At 40.1% G+C, this 20,054-nt stretch overlaps 1 protein-coding gene across 4 annotated transcripts in view; it reads left to right on the top strand.

Annotated features, from left to right (window-relative positions):
• Positions 1-2,318: 2,318 nt before the first annotated feature.
• Positions 2,319-20,054, top strand: part of BMP2K (BMP2 inducible kinase) — a 121,680-nt gene continuing 103,944 nt past the window's right edge. Inside the window, exon 1 of one of the 4 annotated variants that reach the window (XM_044766204.2) lies at positions 2,319-2,692. In XM_044766204.2, coding sequence (XP_044622139.2) covers positions 2,524-2,692 — 169 coding nt within the window. In that variant the 5' untranslated portion in view covers positions 2,319-2,523. Of the gene's footprint in view, positions 2,693-6,251; positions 6,275-6,803; positions 6,893-20,054 lie in introns of those variants that run through there. The other 3 variants (XM_044766206.2, XM_070505573.1, XM_044766205.2) reach the window with 3 other exon arrangements.

Genomic DNA, 20,054 nt, shown 5'->3' with positions numbered 1-20,054 from the left:
ACGCTTGGCATTCTTGTTAGTAATACAATGTTTTTGCATTCCTATTAGTAATATGTTTGTTGGTTCTCATAGAACATTGTGAGGTTAACATTCTGTGAAGATCAGAGGATATTCAAATTTTATTACATGCTTGGTAAAAAATTAAAGAACACATTGCTTGGTGTTACCCATAATTTCTGAGAGGGGGCCTATCTATGCCTTAAACTAATGATCAACTTCCAAATCAGCAGTCAGGTTATATGGGCACATAGAAGTGATTTTCTGTACCAGAACAATGGTCGTAAATTGGCTCCCAAACTGATCACAGGAGACTTGATTCATTCTTGCGTTGGGATCAGCTGAAGTTGTATTAGGCCCAAACTTTATGTGGGCTAACTCCAGTTTTGAACTGTATGAAATGATTAAATTTCTCCATTATTCTGCTTGAAAAATTTAATTCAACTGTCGTAGGAATGGGACTTCACAGTGAATCCCCACAGTAAGGAAAATGGTCAGCTTATTTCTAAATGGAAATCCCCAATTGTCACACCACATCAATCATCTGACATATAATCTGACTTCCATTGAGCTGGAATGTTCTTTAAAGGTCAGGTCTCTGGATGAAGAATTTTAGCTTAGTGGGTTATGCAGCAAAAATGCCTAAATCCAGAGCACTGTTTTAGTGTTGGCAGAAATAGCTTCTCTTCAAATAGCAGATGGGAAGAAAAAATAGAAGATTTTAAGCTCAAAGTCTTTTGCCTAAGCACATTTTCTAACGTTTCTGCCTGTACCTCATTAAAAACTTGGATAAAGAGACAGGGGTGGGGATAGAACCATATTCACCTACTTTCATAGAAGGTGCATACCGGAGTCCTGCAGGCATAATTTACTCAGCCTATATTTAAAAAATTTGGCAAATGTCTTCTTAGAAAAAAATTCAGATTTCTGGCTCCTCTTAAAAAACTGGAACCTCTGGCCACAGTGGGCCTGTATTCATACTGGGGAAAAGCAGGGTGCTGTTGAGAAGCGGCTGCTCTCTTTTACACTTGCTCTATAATTTGCCGTTCTTTACCACTCTGGAACATCTTACACCCATGTTCATTTTGCCTGCCTCACCCCGCAGGCATTGAGATTCCTGCAGTTTATGAAATGGATGCAACGGTTTTTTCTTTTTTTAAATGGGCAAATCTCTTTGTTAAAGGAGAGGGGAAACCAATGGCTAGTTATGCTTCCGAACAGTCCAAAATCTGCCGGTTTCCAACGATCTGAACCCAACCTATTTTTTCAGAATGGCCCAAAGTACGAAACTAAGTATCAAAGGATGGACCTTGTAGTCCCAGCTCTACAAGCCAGCTGTGTGACCTTGGGCGAGTGCGTAAAGTTCTCTTGGCCAATGGCGATGGTCTGCAAACGGACTTAATACTTGTTATGAACGTTTCACACGGCTGTTGCATAGCACACAGGAGATTTTGAAAGTACTCCTAAGTAATTAATAAACCGCAAAACGCTTCCCAGCACAGGCGGCTGTTACAGAGGGCGACACTGTGGGTTTACAGGTCGGGTTACTGGAATCCGCTCTAGCTCCGAGCTGCTCCCACCTCCCACGCTCAGGGTGGGCGAGCGGAAGAAGGTTCTCACGGGAGCAGAAGGTCTGGAAAACCGGGTTAGAAATGCAGCGAGAAGCTCCTCAGCGGGGGTAAAGTTGGCGGCATTTTTAAGCCTCCAGAGTGACATACCAACTCTTAGCCAAGATGACAGACCCCGCCGCGGGGCAGCGCGGGAGCCGGTCCCCCGGCCACCTCCCTGCTGGAAGCCAGGGCCCCATAGGCCTGGCCTGAACCCTCCTGCTGGGTCCCCAGACCCGGGACCCCAGACCTTCCCCTCATCCCCAACCCCCACAATCACCTCGCCCGTCCCCCCTCCACGTGACAAGAGCCGGACCCGTCACTTCCGGCGGCGGGGGCAGCGCGCCTGCGCGGGGCGCCGGGCCTCAGGGAGCAGCTGGCAGCGGCGCCGCGCCGCCAACGGCCGCGAGTGGCGGGCGGCGCGGGTCCGAGTCTGGCGGCTGCGGCGCCGCGGGCTGCGATCGGGAGGGAGTGCGGCCCGAGAGGTCCAGCCCACTCCCCGGGGGGCCGGCCGTTCCGCCCCCTTTCCTAGCTCCCTCCCTCGTGCCCTCCTCCCGGGCTCGCGCCCCCGGCGCTTAGCGAGGCGGCGAGGGCACCCGGGGCACTGGAGCCGGCGGTGGCGGCGCCCCCGCGCCCGGGCCCGCCCCCTCGCGCCCCGCCCCGCCCAGTCCCCGCCCTCCCCGCCGCCCTCTGCGGGAGCCGGGCAGCTGCAGCGGAGCCGCGGAGCGGGCGGCGGGGCTGGGGCCGTGCGCTTAGCGCGCGCGGAATGTGAGGCTCGGCGGGCCGCAGCGCGCACGGACGCTCCGCGGGCCGAGGGGCGGCGACCCCTCGCGGACGCCCCGCCGCGCGCCGCCCCGGGCGCTCGTCCTCTCGCTCGCCCTTGCGCGCGCCCCGCGCCCTCCAGCGCGCCGGCGGGACCATGAAGAAGTTCTCTCGAATGCCCAAGTCGGAGGGCGGCGGCGGCGGCGGAGCGGCGGGTGGCGGGGCCGGGCCGGGGGCCGGCTGTGGCTCCGGGAGCTCGTCTCTAGGGGTCCGGGTGTTCGCGGTCGGCCGCTACCAGGTCACCCTGGAGGAGACGCTGGCCGAAGGTACGGGCGCCCGGGGAGGCTCGGGCAGGCAGGTGAGGGAGGGCTGGGGTGTGGCGCTGGCTTCTCCCGGTCCTCGCCCGCTTCTCCTCGCCTTCTCGGCTTCCTCTTCTCCCCTTCTGCCCTCGTCTGCGGGGCCCGCGGGGACTCTTAGAGAGTAGCTCGGGCTTTCCTTCTTAAGCCGGCTTTTCTCGCCGCTGGCAGCTCCGACCCCTGCACAGTTGTCTCATTGCGAGTTTAAGTCATTTTCAGTCCTTCCCGAGTCGAGGAAATAAATAGAAAACGTCCTAGCGAGTGATGTGGTGCCCTGATTGGGCCAGTGACTCATGAGAGGGTCAGATCGAGCAAGATTGAGGCTCTGCCCTGCCAGCTGTGGCTCAGGCGGGTGTCATGCGTTGGCCTCTTCCTCCGAGTCTGCACCCGCGCCGCAGGGCACGGGACCCTGCAGCCCCTGGTGTCGAGCCTGCGTTTGCTCCTGCTCGGTCATCAGTTGACAAACAATGTATTTCTGTGTGTGCGTGTGTTGGAGATGGTACTTTGCCCCAAATTCAGTTAGAATGTTGCTTTGGGGTAAACTTGAAGTCCATTTATCTTTGTTGTTTAGAATCTTCTTTATCAGACAAGGTGCTATTCATACTCTTTCAGTACGTCTCTGGTAGTACTTTAAAAGGTGGTGTTAAAGCAGGTTAACTTTCACTTGCAAAGTTTTGTGTTCGGCCCTTCATTATCTTTACGAGGCTATGTCAGCAGTTGCAAGTTTGCGTACAAAAAGTTTACTCCATTAAAAGAAAAGATCCTACACTTTAGTTTTGTATTTTTGGTACAACTGGCTTGTAGAAATACTGTCTCTTGTTTATTGCATGCTTCATTGACCTTTGAGTGTTTGATTGCAGAATGATATTACAAAGTAAATACTTTTTAAAATTCATAAGAAGTAATTTGTTGATAAATGGTTCTCTTAAGTTCCAAGGGTAACAGAAAAGAAATCGAAGAGAGTGGTTTTGGTTCTCTGAAAGTCAGGCATTGTGGTTTGAAGACAGTAGACTGAGATTCCACTTGTTTTTTGAAGTGCTGCAAAGAAAAGCAAATTAATGCAAGAGAAAAATCTAAAGGTTTTTGTCGATAAAATTATCTAAAGAGAAAGAGATCTTGAATTATTCAGGGATGGATGTCATTGTTTTGCAAGCCATTGCTCCTAATAATGAGCCTAGCCTAACCTTGGAGAGATGAGAGGAGGATCCCTAGCTTCTGAAAAGAATGAATGTATGGTGATTGGTCTTGATAGACAGATTTACTATGCTGTAGAATTTCCGAGCTCTTTATTATATATGAATTTCACGGGTTGGTTTAGGTTCCGTTGTAGGTTTTAAGAAGACATAGCTATTAACTCACATGCTGTACTTCTGTCTTTGAGTTGTAGTAACTGATTGAAGTGTGGCTTGAGTAGTATTAACGCTCACTTAATTTCACAAAATCCCAGATGGGTCTTTTATTTAATAGAAAGAAGACATAGACTTTGGATTTGTAGCTTCTATCACGGCTCTAAGCATATTCTGTCATCACCCTAATCAAGTAATTTTCAATAAAAAATAAGTAATTTTGGAAAATGAAAATAAAAGTGAATTTAAAATGGGGAGTGCTCTCTCAACTGCAAAAAAATAATTTTTTTTCAAGCACTAATGTCACTGTTAGAGTGTTCCACTGACTTTTGCCATAGATTTATCATTTCTCTTCCAAAAATTCTCTTTAAAAAATTATCTATCTCTGGAGGGGAGGCGAAGGCCTAGGTTTTCTTCCATTGTGTATTTCTCTTCACACAGACAACTGAAATTGTCTATCCTCAGTTTACTTTTTGATCCTGACAATTCTTATTTCAGATGCTTTGTCCTCTCTCCTTTCTAAATAAGTAGTGCCACAATTTAGATAAGATGTTTAAGCACAAGTATGATTCACATTCAATAATTGACAGATAAATTTGCCCAGTTATAAGATTAGGGCAAGTGCTTGTGCAAAGGCATTGGAGTTTAGAGTACCTGAACTGGGGAGAGGTAAACCATTAGTGCGAAAAGGGGTAGAAGCAAAGACAGACCAAAAAACAAACCTGGGAGAGTTTACATTTTTTGCTTTTGGTCAGTGTTTTTTAAACAGGGCCAAGACCCTATAGATGCTGTGCCCTGAGGCGTTTTTGCTGTGCTCCTGCAAACACAGGCAGCTTGCTCAGAATGACCTCTGCAGTATCTTTGAGTCTTCAGTAAATCTGGTGCGCTCTCCCCCCCCCCACCCCGTATATATGTATATTTGATTCTCATTATTCACGGTAGTTCTGTTCTGTGAAGTCACTGTGAACAGTGAATTAGTGAATACTGAACCATTGCTCCTAAGGGAAATACAGGATTTGGGTACTACAAAGCCTCTGGTCACAATAATTTGGTAACAATGTGGCAATCAGTACATAACCTTGTTTTATGTGTCTGTGTTTCTGTTTACAGATACCTTATTTAATATATATTGTTGACTCATTAACATTGAACTGATGGTCAACAGCACGATAACTCATGCCTAAACAAAGCTTGTCTAAGACGTGTATTTTCTTTGTAAGGGACTCCACAGCCTTCTTGTGCTTAGCAACACTAGACAACACTTTGGCACTATGTTTTGGGGGACATTTTAAACAACGAAATCACCAGTAAGAAGCACAAAAGTGAGAAAAACATGACACTAAATAGACCTTGAAAAAGGTGCTTGTTTACAGTGTGAGAGCTGAAACAAGAAGGCGGAACGTCCCCTTGTTGACACCAGCTAGCCTACTCAAAATTTACCCCGTTAGGCGCATGTCTGCAAATGACCTTGAAAGTGCCACTGTATTGATTTTGGGGTATTGTATTGATTTTGCAGATACAAATAAATTTTAGCAAGTAGGTGAGTTTACAAATATGGAATCCTCAAATAATGAGGATCAAAAAAATATATATATATGTATGTATCCATATGTGTATGTTTATATATACATGCACATACATATTTATATACTATATATATTTAGTTAAAAAATAGAATCCCAGGGGTATACTTACGTTGTGTGTTATAACGAAACTGTTGGGAGTAGTGTCCTCTCTGAAATAATATATGCTTTGTATCATAATTTTTTCTAGTTATATGTGTTTGAAAATGCTGACAACTTGCACCTTTTGAGTTCCTGCTCAGAGTTTAGGGGCTGACGTCATAGTGGGACATTTTCATGGTTTTTCTTTTCTTTCTTTATTTTTTTGGTGAGGAAGATTTGCCCTGAGCTAACATCTGTTGCCAATATTCCTCTTTTTTTTTTTTTGTCTTGAGGAAGATGTGCCCTGAGCTAACATCTGTGCCAATCTTCCCCTATTTTGTATGTAGGCTGCCTCCACAGCGTGGCTGATGAGTGGAGTTGGACCGCACCTGGGATCTGAACCCATGAACCTGGGCCGCTGAAGCAGAGCACTCGGAACTTTAACTACTTGGCCACAGGGCCGGCTCCATGGTTTTTCTTGAAAACAATTTAGTTTCAGAAGTGCATCCTAACCAAGTCCAACTTTGGGCTGTAGAAATCAGGTAGAGCCATATGCAAATTTTAGCTTGAAACAGTGTCAAATTGTCAAGCACATATAATTCTATGTAACTTTCTATGTTTTTATTAAAACATAGGATTGGCTTTTTGATCATGTCTCCATAGGCCTTTCTTTAGTGCTAGTCAGAGGAATTTCATATTGATTGATAATGGGAAGAAGTTGGTTCTCAAGTAGGGGACTTTTTTTTCTAAATGTCCTTGATACAAAGTGGACTTAAATGGGGAGCATAGAGACTGGGACACCATTCATAACGTGTTGAGATAATCTAATCATGAGATTTTGGGGACTGGATAGAAATGGCATGTTGAATGATGGGTAGGTAAGACTTTCTGACATGGCATGGGGGTTATTGGCACTGTCAGTAGTTGGAGGTCAGGAATTTACTACAGAGGTCTGTAAAAGAAGCTCAGTAGTTCTCTCAGAGTTTACTGCTTGGATTGGGGTGAGTGGATTTAGGCTAAGAGTTAACCAATTCTCATTGTTAATTTTACAGGAAGATAGTAAAATAAATCTGATTTTGCAATATAAATCAATCGGAAAATGAAGGACTTAAGCATGCTGTTTCATTGGCAGAAAATCATCTGTGGCTACCCAATAACTTGTGAGTTAAAGTCTCTGAGAGAGGACAGAGAGCAGAAGAAGGGGGAGGGTTTAACAAAAAATATCGACAACTGTTACTACTCCGTAACTATTTATTAAATGCCTTTTGTGTGCCAGGCTCTGTACTAGGTGCTGTTTATGCAGTGGAGAACAAAGCGGATCTTTCTCTGATCTTATGGAACTAAAGTCTAGTATGGAAGATAAATGTTAAACAAGCAAAAATCATCAAGTTAATGTAGTTTACAGTTTTGATAATTGTCATGAGAAGAAAGCACAGGGTTTTCTGAGAGAATAACTGATTCAGTTTATACTGGAGGATCAAGGAAGGCCTTTTTTGATATTTTACCAGTAATCTGAAGTATGAGAAAAGTTAGGTAAAGGCAGAAGTGAGAAGGTGGGGGTGGTGTGGAGTATGTCATGAAGAGAGAAGTCTGTATGTGGGAAAGAGTTTCAGGAACTGAAATATGCCTAGAGCTGTGGACAGTAGTGAAAAAATCACATGGACTAAGGACCCAAGATAATTTTGGAGACATGACCAGGATCCAGATCTTTGTATACCACATTGAGGGTGTTAGATTTTGTCTGAAAACGCAATGGGAAGCTACTGAAGGTGTTAAATTTGGGCAGTGACACACTCTGATTTGTATTTTCACAAGATCGTTGTGATTGCTATATAGAGACTGATTGGGAGGTGTATAAATTGAATGATTACTTAAGATGATGGCAGTCGGATGGAGACTAATGTTATAATGCTTGAATGGGAAGACCTGGTGGTAGATTGGATGCGGGGGGAGTGTTGTATGCAACTCTTGGATGGAGGTACCATTTGCTGAGAGGAGAAGCGTAGAGAAGGAACAGAGTTTTTCAGAGGGGCTGGGAGGATGTCCAGTAGTTCCAGACATGTTTAGTTGAGATATCTGAGGAAATGAATGTCAGATGAGAAGTTGAGTACATGGTCTGGTACTCAGCAAAGGTGGCTGGGCTTAGAGACAGGTATTTCTGATTAGTAAGCATTTGGCTGTTATTTAGGCCCTAGGAGAGCATGGATGTGGGGAAAGAGTGTAGAATGAGAAGGGGAAGGCTCTCACTGAAGAACTCCTGGTCTTAAACATTAGCGTTCATCGGAATCATTTGGAGGGCTTGGTAAACCACAAATTGCTGAGTCTGACCCCCACAGTTTGATTCTGTATGTCTAGGAGGGGCCCATAATTTACGTTTCTATCAACTTGCTCGCTGATGCTGATGGTGTTGGTCCAGGAACCATACCTTGAGAACCACTGATTTACAGTAGGCAAAGATTAAAAAGTTGCTGCCAGAGACTTATGAGAATACAAGGAGAATCTGATGCCTTGAAACTCGAGAGTGAAGGAGAGGGAATGAACAGTTGTGTTGCCCAGAAGCCATCTTACTTGATCACATTTTTTGGCCAGGTGCTCATGATTATACATGCTCAGTCCTTAACCTACCTTTTAAATCTTAGCTCTGGTTATTTCCTAATAATACTCTGCTCCAGCCACAACGTGCTCCACTCCCTGTTGTTCTGTGACTGAATCTGGTATTTGCCTTTTGCCTCAGTAATCCTAGCTCCCTGCCTGCTGGTTATGATCACTCCCTTCTTCCTGTGGACATTATAGCTATTTGCTTTTTTCCCTCCTTATCACATTTAATCTTTTGTCTTGAGATGTAAGCGCTTGGAAACACTAAGGTGGTTATTATTGCTCCTGACTCATCTCCCCTAGCAGATAGTAAAATTCTTGAGGCTAGGAGGACTCTGTATTAACTGCTTTTGTGTGACACAGATTGCCCCGCTATATCAGAGACATTCAAATACTTTTCAAAGGAAGCGATTTTGACTTTTTTTTTTTTTAAACCAGATGGAGTTCTTCAATAGAACTTAAGACCTAATTTGCAAATTGAAAAGCACCAATGGAGGGTTCTTCAGTTCTTGTCCCATCAAGGGTCTTCCCCCTAGGCCACAGGACCCTGAATTTTCTACTTTGGTGAAGACGAAGTTTGAGGACAAAGGTTCTTTAATGCAAAATGTCATTTCAATTTTAGTCTCCTTGAAACAGCAAAGAAAGAAACTCCTGGATGCTCCTTATACATCTTTCTTTATTGACATAGTTTTCTTTATTTAGTAAAGGTGGCTGAGTTCAAAGAAGTGTTGTCACATGCAATTATGAAATTGCTTTATATTCTACAGTAGATTTTGACAGGCTTTTTGGATGGTGAGCTTTCTGAGGGCAGGGTATTATTTATCTCTGTTCCTGTCCAGCATTTTTGTTGTTGTTGAGTTTAATTCTCAGAAAACACTGTTTCCTTTTCTATAACATGGGGTTAACATCTATTATGAAGATTAACAGATAATGTGATATTAACAAGATAATATGTGACAATACCTAACAGTACAAGACAAATCTCTCGATAAATATGGGTCAGTTTTAAGTTTAGATTTGGTTATAAGCTTTCAGTGAGATCTGATTCTGGAATAGTGGTAACTTGCTTTTACATTAGGTATTACATTTATCCTGGACTAAGTATCGCATTTATGTTTGTAAAAATTTTGAATCATTTTAATTAGATAGTTGTTATATGGCATTCAGCCGTATGTGATTTTTAAGTTTCAATTAGCTGTATAGGATTTTGACCTTGATAGCAGCATATGCTTTCACAATAAAATGAAAGTAATTTGCAGCAAAGGACATTACATAGAATCTTGTTAACAGGTGCTCCTCTTTTGGGTTGGTAATGTCATCACTGTAGGGGTAGCTCCTAGGATGCAATTTTGATTGTTCTCTGATATATTTTCTGTAGAGGTGGCAGTTTTATTCAAGAACAAGATATGAACACTAAAAGAATTCCCAGTTTTCAATATTTCAAGAAATATCGTGGAAATTATACATTTATCTCCAATAAAGGTGCTAAATTGCACTAACATGTTATATTTTTGCTTTTAGCTGGGTCAACTTTGTGTGGTTAATACTGATATTCTCATTCTGGGCAGATCAGAAAGGTTGTCTTTGATTATTTTAAAAATAATGGAAATAAATTAATATTATTAGTATCTTTCCATCATTGGGTCCACAGGAGGGAAAAATAGGAAAGGTCCTTGATGTTGTTAATGTTAAGGAACATACTGGAAGGTAGAATTGATGTTCATCTTTACATTGATTCTGCATTTTCTTTAGTGTTCTTTACTAGCCTTGTACATTATCTTGTTTTTTTTCACCTCGTCTCTCCCATTTTTGTTTTTGTCAAAACTTGAAGTAGAACATAAACATTTATTAGAACACATTTGGTAGCTATCAAAATGATTAAAGCCTTGACTTGGAATTCTGAAACTGAGTCCTGAATGGCAGTTTCAAAGCTGTGCAAAGCTTCATCTGCAAGAGGTTGAGACTGCTTATTCCTTGGATTTATCCTGCATCCATTTGGTGAACTGTTCATCTACCCACAAGCTTACTATTTTTAGGGAACTGAGTTGGAAAGTTGAGTGGTTAATGCCTGAACTGGTTTAAATAGTTGGGCACTTAGTTAATTTGGAGATTTTCTGTCTGTGTTTCATCTTTACGGATGAAATCAGTCAGCACATTTCTGCTAACAGTTTCAAGTCTCTCTGCAGGAAAGTGGTTGTCGGCCTTTCCACAGAGAGACTTTGTTTTTTGGAATTTTTGGTTTGTCCTAGTCTTGTAGAATTCCAACTACATTAAGGCCTTAGTTTGGGATGTAGCCTTTAGAGAGGCATTTTGCTATGGATATTATTTTGAAATACGAAATTGTTGCTACTAGTTTGCCATTTTTTTTAAAGATTGGCACCTGAGCTAACAGCTGTTGCCAATCTTCTTTTTTTTTTCCTTCTTCTCTCCAAAGCCCCCCAGTACTCAGTTGTAGATTCTAGTTGTGAGTGTCTCTGGTTGTGCCGTGTGGGACGCCCCCTCAGTGTGGTCTGATGAGCGGTGCCATGTCCGCGCCCAGGATTTGAACCGGTGAAACCCTGGGCCACTGAAGCAGAGTGGGCGATCTTAACCACTTGGCCACGGGGCTGGCCCCTAGTTTGCCCATTTTAACATTTTATTAAATCTTTGGAATAGTGCCTTCTTGGAGATAATTACTAAAAAAAAGAAAAAGGCAAAACTTGGAGTTGGGCCAGTTGCTAATCACAGTTATGCCACTAACTTGCATCGTGACATTTTGACCTCAGTTTCCTCAAGAAAAAAATGAAGTAGATGAAGATGGACCTGTAACATCTTTTTCCGTTTTAGCTTTCTCTGATTCTGTCTGTATAACTGATCGCTCTTTCCGATAAGAGAGGGGCCTGGGAAAGGAGGGATAACGATGAGCAGTCTTAGGATTGAGACCGTAAGGGAAGGATTGTATTTGGTCATTATGCATTTGTGTGCTTTGGCAAGCTTCAGTATAGGTTAGCAATTTATTTTTTATCCCACAGTATAAAATTATTTCTTACTCACTGGGAAAAAAAGTCTTTTATAAGAAGTTGCCTTTTGTGGTAACCCTTGAGATAAGGGCATGGGTGCTCAAATAAACTTGTGTGGCATTTCAGAGTACTATTTAGTTTCAAAGGATATGCCACCTTAATTGCTTCTTCTGTCATTTTACTAATTTGTATTCTCCAAGTGACTCATTTATAATATATGTATTTTGGAGGGTATCTGGAAATGAATGTTCTTGCTTTTCAAGTTTTTATTTGGAAAGAATTTATGAGGAAGGGTTATGGCAGTACTTTCTCTGAGTGAATGTTAGAAAGTTTACCCATGATATGTGTGAAAATTAGTTACTTTTTGTTTCCAGTGCTGTCATCTCTAGTTTGGAAAAAGTTACCGTAAAACAATTGGATGGCAACCATATTTGACAAATCCGATTGTTCAGTTGATATTTGGGAGCAGGTTGGGCCTGTTCTTCCAGTTATGTCCCTTTATAAAAACTAAGTAGAAAGAGACATTTGATGATAATGTAGGTGCAGCATTATCTAAATGGATGAAAAAAATACTACCAAATTTATTTTTGGATTTCTAGCCTGTTTCATTTCTGTTGTGATTACACAAATAGTACATCTTTGTTTTGTGGGTACTGCATTGCTCTTCTTATTAGGTATGACTCTCAAAAATGTTCTAGCCTGAGTTCCCTTGACCCAGGTCATCTTTAAAGAAAGCCACTACCGTGGGACAGAGAAAACAAGCTGAACAGGCCTAAAGTATGTGCTTTGAGTACCTAATCTTAAGTAACAATATTGGAAATGGTTGACTGGCTATGGCTTTCTCTTGAGTGGCTGACGATACCAAGGCTTAATAGGATAACCGGTATCTAAGAGAATGAGAGATTAGGAAGAAGGGGATCTTATCTCCTTAATGCTCTGGGGGAAGGAAACACATGATCATTACTTTGGGAGACCACTCTAACTAGTCTGTGTGATATTGGAGGTGCTCATTTTCCAGGTTAGAGAGACACTGAATTTTCTTTTGGATCAGGAAATTTATAAGCCTAGCATAGCAGATCAGAGGGTAGCACAGTGAGTCTTTATGCAGTTTTGTTAATAACTGATCATTATCACCCTCAACATTCTTCTCTTCTTTCTTTGGTTTCCTGGAAGAGAGGTTTCCAGCACAGCACTTCCCCTGCCTAATTGCTCTGTTTACTTATTTTCCTTAATTTTTTGTGGCTGGGTCATTGTTAGGGCTGGCTGGAGCTTTTTACACTCTTAAGTATTCTCTTTTGAATGAGATTGTTAGTGGTTAGTTTAAATTTTACTATTCATTTTGGAACCACAGATATTAGTACTAAAATGACTTACACATAGTACAGTAAAATATTTTACTTAATGAATGTTGTCAGGACTATTTTTCTAGGGAGTGGGGTTATGCATCACTGGCCATGACCCACTTTTTCATCCTCTGGCCTGCGTAACAGAATGTCTCCTACTGAATGTTAGTGGTCTATTCTTTGTATACAAAAAAATAATGCTACTGACTCATGATCAGTAGGACATGTGTTTTGAGTAATTTTCCAGAAGTAGGAAGTGTCTATGCTCAGCTGTGTATAGGCTTTTAATGGTCTCTTCTGTGATCAGTAACAGAAGTTTGTAAGATAGTTAACTGGTGTTATACTCAGTCATGGAGATCTAAAGAGTTTTTTTTGGTTTACCAACTAACCGAGTTTAAATCCTAGTGAAGAGTTAACCAGATTGTTAAATCTTTGTTAATTTTTCATCTTTTAGCAAAATATTGTTTGTATAACCCAAAGGAGAAATTCTAAGGATCTCAATCCAAATTGATAGTTATGTACTTTTAAAACCCAGTGAGGCTAGGTGTTAAGGATTTTCTGTTTTTCAGCTCACTGAAGTGGGAACTTAAGAAATGTTTCAAATCTATGGATTAAAAAAAAAATGTTTTTGTATGGCACTTTGCCGATAATACCCTGTTCATAAGGAATGTTGGAAGTGAGTTTGCAAGGTGCTGTATGAATCTATAAGTGCTCAAAGTTGCATGTAACTAATTTAGTGTTTCATAAATTTCTAGCTTGAGAAACTCCTGCTTAAAGATTCAAGAATCAAATTTGTTGTCACCTTAGAGTAGCAGTTGTCTGTCTTAATAAAGGCTATATGTATTTTAAAAAGTTGTGGAGGGCCATTATGGATATTGTGAGGTCAAGTCTATTCATTTTTGCTTTTTGGAAGACTATATTCAAGGATGGGGGTGGTGGTGTACAAGAATCTGAATTCAAGGTAAGCCCCCTCATCTTCCTTCAGAAAACATCCTAAATATGATATTAACTGTGGAGTTGGTGTTGTTGGACTAACACCCTTGCTTTTAAAATGCTGTGTGCCATCAAATCTTCCATAATTGTCGCAGTTATCCAATTTTAATTCCTTTATTTAATGATGAGAAAGTTGAGCCAGGGATGAACCCAAAGTCACACTGTTGGTGTTGGTTGTGGAGGGCAGAATTGAGGTCTCTTGAGTTTAATCTAGCACCCTTTCCACTACACGTGGCCTCCTCAATTGGCTCCTGTACACATGTAGGCATTGGCCTTTGATTGGAGTGGGGACTTTGAGCAGACTTAAGGGACTAGGGGATTTTGAATATTCTGAGGCAGCTGGGGTATTAATGGGTACCTGAGGAATCTGAGGTGGAAAGAGGTAATCCTCCAAATCTTTGAGTTAAAGTTTTCCCACTTTGCTTTTTCCTCGGGCCATCAAACCGTGAGCTGCAGTTGTTTAAGATGAATATTTAAAAGTTTAATATTGCAGCTTCCCCCAAATAGTCTGTTGTCTCAGTTTAGAGAGGTTCAGTCCTGAATGAAATAACGTGTTTGTGAACTGTAAAGTAGGTAGCATAAAATCGCATTACTTTAGCTGCTTCAGTTGGATTTGGCATAGCAATATCTAGGACCTCCCCTAGGGAGTGATGAAAGTGAAAAGAGGAGAAATAGCTGAATTCTTATCCCCTGCTTCCTTTTGTTGCTAATTCAAGGTTGTGGGAACTTGAAGGCTTGGAGTCCGATCAGCTGTAATATCAAATCCTTTTTTGCATTTTGTTTAACAAATTTGTGCTACATTTATTCAAAATAAAAAGCAACCAGATTCTTTCAGATTTTTATTTTATTAGATTATAGTACAAGTGCATGTGACTTAGACCTGGAGCATTAAACTTCTGAGCAGAGGCAGTCAAATAAATTCCTATGGCCTCATAAAACAATTTTCTTAAAAAGGACATGACATTACTTTTGTCACAAATGTGGCATATTTTACACACATGCAAGCGAAAAGTTAGAATGGTGCTTAATCTATGATTTAAAATATTAAAAGAAAATTTGTTAATATTAAACTGTGGAATTATCACCATTATCAAGAAGCGTTTATCTAGTGTCTATTTTTTTTAAGTAGAAAGAGCTTATTTATTTATTTTTATTGAGGTAACATTGGTTTATGACATTACATAAAATGTTTATGACATTACATATATTTTGACTTCTTTATATACTGCATCATGTTCACCACCAACAGTCTAGTTGCAATCCATCACCATACACATGTGCCACCTCACTCCTTTTCCCCTCCTCCCACCCCCTTCCCCTCTGGTAACCACCAGTCTGTTCTCTGTATCTATGTGCTTGTTTGTTTATCTTCCACATATGAGTGAAATCATATGGTATTTGTCTTTCTTCATCTGACTTATTTCGCTTAGCATTATACCCTCAAGGTCCATCCATGTTGTTGCAAATGGCAAGATTTCATCTTTTTTTATGGCTGAGTAGTATTCCATTGTATATATTTACCACCTCTTCTTTATCCATTCATCTGTTGATGGGCACTTAGGTTTTTTCTAAGTCTTGGCTATTGTGAATAATGCTGCAGTGAACATAAGGGTGCATATATCTTTTTGAATTAGTCTTTTTGTGTTCTTTGGATAGATATCCAGAAGTGGAATAGCTGGATCTTATGGTAGTGCTATTCTTAATTCTTTGAGGAATCTCCAAACTGTTTTCCATAATGGCTGCACCAGTTTATATCCCCACTAGCAGTGTATGAGGGTTCCCTTTTCGCCATATCCTTGCCAAAGCTCGTTATTTCTTGTCTTGTTAATTATAGCCATTCTGACAGGTGTAAGGTGATATCTCATTGTGGTTTTGATTTGCATTTCCCTAATAGTTAGTGATGTTGAACACCTTTTCATGTGCCTGTTGGCCATCTGTATATCTTCTTGGCAAAGACGTGTGTTCAGATCCTCTGCTCATTTTTTTTTTTGGTGAGGAAGATTGGCCCTGAGCTAACATCTGTGCCAGTCTTCCTCCTTTGTGTATGTGGGACACTGCCACAGAACAGCTTGATGAGCAGTGCATAGGTCTGTGCCTGGAATCCGAACCTGCGAACCCTGGGCCTCCAAATCGGAGTGCGTGAACTTAATCACCATGCCGCTGCCCATTTTTTAATCAGGTTGTTTTTGTTTGTTATTGTTGAGTTGTGTGAGTTATTTATGTATTTTTGCCATTAACCCCTTATTGAATCTATGATTTGCAAATATCTTCTGCCATTTGGTAAGTTTGGGAGAAAGTCTTTATGCTTTGGTGATGGTTTCCTTTGCTGTCCAGAGACTTTTTAGTTTGTTTGAATCTCATTTGTTTATTTTTCTTTTGTTTCCCTTGTCTGAGGAGACGTATTAAAAAAAGATACTGCTGAGAATGATGACAAAGGGTGTATTGTCTTGTTTTCTTCTAGGAGTTTTATGGTTTCACGCCTTACATTCAAGTCTTTAATCCATTTTGAGTTAATTTTTGTGTTTGTTGTACGATAATAGTCTACATTCATTCTTTTGCATGTGGCTGTCCGCGTTGCCCAGCACCATTTGTTGAACAGATTTTCCTTTTTCCGTTGTAGGTTCTTGGCTCCTTTGTTGAAAAGTAGGTGTCCATAGATGTGTGGGTTTATTTCTGTGTTGAGAGAGCTTTTATTAAATTGAGCTATAATTGACATATAAAATTATATTAGTTTCGGGTGTATAACATAATGATTCCATATCTGTATATAGTGTGAAATGATCACCACAATAAGTCTAGTTAAGATCTATTACCACACAGTTACACTTCTTTTTCTTGTGACTTTTAAGATGTACTCTCTTAGCAACTTTCAAATATACAATACGGCATTATGAATTATAGTCGCTGTGCTGTCCATTACATCCCCAGGCCTGAGAGCTTTTTTATAAGTCAAAGCGTACCCCCAGTCTACCTCTGATATCTCTCCCCTTTCCTTCCAACTTCAGAGGCTGTGCTCCTGATTATCTTGGCCCTCCCATTCCCTTCTCCATCAATTATCTGATTTTTCTTCTATTTTCTACTTATTCCTTAGTGCTTACTGTATCTGATTCCTGCTCAGCATAGAAACCTGTTTGTTTTTCTCATCTTAAAAGATAAAACAGACAAAAACAAAAATAAAACTGTTCTGTGATCTTTTGTGTCTCTTCCCTTTTGTCGTTAATTGACTTTTGTGAAAGAAGAGGCTTCAGTAATGGTTCTCAAAGTGTGGTTTGTGGGCCCCAGGTGGAGGGGTCCCTAAGACTCTTTGAGGGAATTTATCAGGTCAGAATTATTTTATAATACCACTAAGACAAAATTGCCTTTTACACCATATTGGCATTTGCACTGATGGTTCAAAAGCAATGTTGGTGGTGGTTAAATTGCTAGTATCTTAACGCAAATCAAGACAGTTGGCACCAAACTGTTATTAGTAGTCATTGTATTCTTCATTGTCATGTGCACTCATTTTTTTTTAAAGCCAGTTTCTCTTGAGAATGCCCTTAATGAAGCAATAAAAAGTCTTCTATCAATCTTGGCCCTTGAGTACATGTCTTTTTTTTTTTTATTGTGGTAAAATATACGTAACATAAAATTTACCGTTTAACCGTTTTTGAGTTTATTGCATTCACATTAAGTAGCCATCATCATCATCCATCTCCAGGACTTTTTCATCTTCTCAAATTGAAAATCTGTATCCATTAACCACTAACTCCCCATTCCCCCATTTCCCCAGCTCCTGGTAACCACTATTCCACTTTCTGTCTCTGTGAATTTGACTATTCTAAGTACCTCCCATAAGTGGAATCATACAATATTTATTCTCTTTTGTCTGACTTATTTCACTTAGCATAATGTCTTCAAGGTTCATCCATGTTGTAGCATGTGTCAGAATTTCCTTTTTAAGTCTGAGTAATATTCGGTTGTGTGTATGTATTACATTTTGTTTACTCATCCATCAGTGGACGCATTTGGACAAAAAGTGTTTCCACTTTTTGGCTATTGTGAATAATGCTGCTGTGAATATGAGTATACAAATATCTGCTCAAGTCCCTGTTTTTATTTCTTTTTGGTATGTACCCAGAAGTGGAATTGCTGGTATATATGTTTAATTTTTTTTGAGAACTGCCACACTGTTTTCCCTAGTGGCTGCACTATTTTAAATTCCCCCCAGCAATGCACAAGGGTTGCAGTTTGTCCATGTCCTCACCAGCACTTGCTGTTTTTTGTTTTTGCTTTAAATTTTATAGTAGCCATCCTAATGAGGGCGAAGTGGTATATCATTGCAGTTTTGATTTGCATTTTCCTAAAGATAAATGATGTTGAACATCTTTTCATGTGCTTATTATTAGCCATTTGTAAGTACACATCTTTTTAATATGTGAAGAAATGGGAAGTACATGTAAAGCTTAATGAAGTATGTTGGTGTAATTGAGGAAAAGCACATGGGTGATTGAGTCGTGTCCTGAACTAGTTGCTTTTTTTCATGGAACACCATTTTTATTTGAAAGAATGACTGACAAACTATGGTTATTCATTTAGACTTGGGTATTTGGCAGACATTTTCTCAAGTGAGCCTGTCACTTTAAGGAAAACAACTGACAGGTGTTATTAATAATGGAATTTGAGCTTTCAAAAGAAAATTAGAATTTTGGAAAATTTGCATCTGCCATTGCGAACTTGACAGTTTCCCATTGCTTAAAGGCTTTTTTGAGGAGATAGATGATAATATTAACAAATGTGATTTTTAAAAAAATTGTGTAATAGAAGATCTCTTTAACTCTGTGAACTGATATTTTCCAAATGCATGAATACAATACATACAATGTACAAGATCAACCATTAAATTTTAATGTAACAGTGCAAAAAATTTAGTGATGTGGTTTTAGATACCGTATTGTAACTAACCTTTAAGAGATTACTAATTGTCATGTTTTGCTATAATAGGAGAGAAGAATATCCATAGTTATCTGAAAAGACTGTGAAGATAGCCTTTCATCTTTTCCTCTCCGTATATGTGTGAGGCTGGATTTCCTTCATATGCTTCATTCAATCCAAACAACATGTCGTAGGATATTTACTGCAAAAGCACATATGAGAATCCAGCAGTCTTCTACGAAGACTAATATTAAAGAGCTTTGCAAAAATGTAAAACGTTGCCATTCTTTCTAAATTTTTGTTTTGAAAAGTACAGCTCTTTTTCGTAAAAATGTTATTTATATTGACATGTAATGTTTATTATTATTTTAAATGAGTTAATACAGATTTTAAAAAAATTTTAGTTTTAATTTCTAATGTGACAAATATGGATTTATATAATCCACATAAACAAAAGTTCTCTGGGGTCTTCAATAATTTTTAAGACCATAAAGGGATCCTCAGCCCAAAGGGCTTGAGAATTGCTGGGTGTACACTGTATAGTCTAGCAAAACTGTCTGATAGAGTAGCCACTGGCCGTATGTGGCTGCTACTACTTGAAATGTGGCTAGTCTGAATTGGAGGTACCGTAAATGTAAAATACAGATGGGATTTCAAAGCATTAATATGAAAAAAAGAATGTTAAAAGACCTTATTAATATTTTTATAATATTGATTACATTTTGAAATAATAGTATTTTGGATATGTTGGGTTAAATAGAATGTATTATTAAAATTCACTGGTTTTTACCACTTGAATGTAGCTGCTAGAAAACTTAAAATTACATATGTGGCTCACATATTGGACAGTACTGGTCCATAGTGTATGGTTTATTGTGTGGACCCTACACTTTGCTGTTAGGATTGTTCACCAGGGGTTTATAGACATCTGTGTGCATTTTTCTTAAGAGAGGCCTTATGGTTTTCATCGTATTCTCAAAGGGACACATGACCAAAGAATAGTTAGAAATTTCTGTAGAATTTGTAGACAACTTGCCTGAGTTGCTGCTTGTATTTACTCAGGCACTGCTAGTGGCTTGGCTCTCGGGGAATCCCTTTCTCACAGTTTGCTAGGCTGGGCAAAACCTGTGGTCTTAGGGATGTATTGAGATGCACTCTTGGCTGAATGAATGTTCCTACAGAAGTGTTTTATAGAGACGTTAGATATCACAGTACTAGTAGTACTAGACTGCAAGTTGACCGGAGAACCTAGTTATCACGTGGAGAATTGTTTCTGTGGGAAAATATTCTGAATGCCAAAGAGCAGACTTAGAAGCTGTCAGGACACAATCCACTGCTAAATCGGGGATTACATACATTTCATGCTGGGAACTGATCAAATTACTGAATTTTTTAACTTGAGCATTCATAGAGGTTGAAAATAAAATAGTGAACATGTGTTAAAATAAAATGGTAATTTTTCCAGAGATGAAGTTATG

Source organism: Equus asinus, chromosome 3 (assembly GCF_041296235.1).
Source record: "Equus asinus isolate D_3611 breed Donkey chromosome 3, EquAss-T2T_v2, whole genome shotgun sequence".
Lineage (NCBI taxonomy): Eukaryota > Metazoa > Chordata > Mammalia > Perissodactyla > Equidae > Equus > Equus asinus.
Note: the sequence above shows the minus strand (reverse complement) of the source record. Positions and strands in the feature narration are given on the sequence as shown.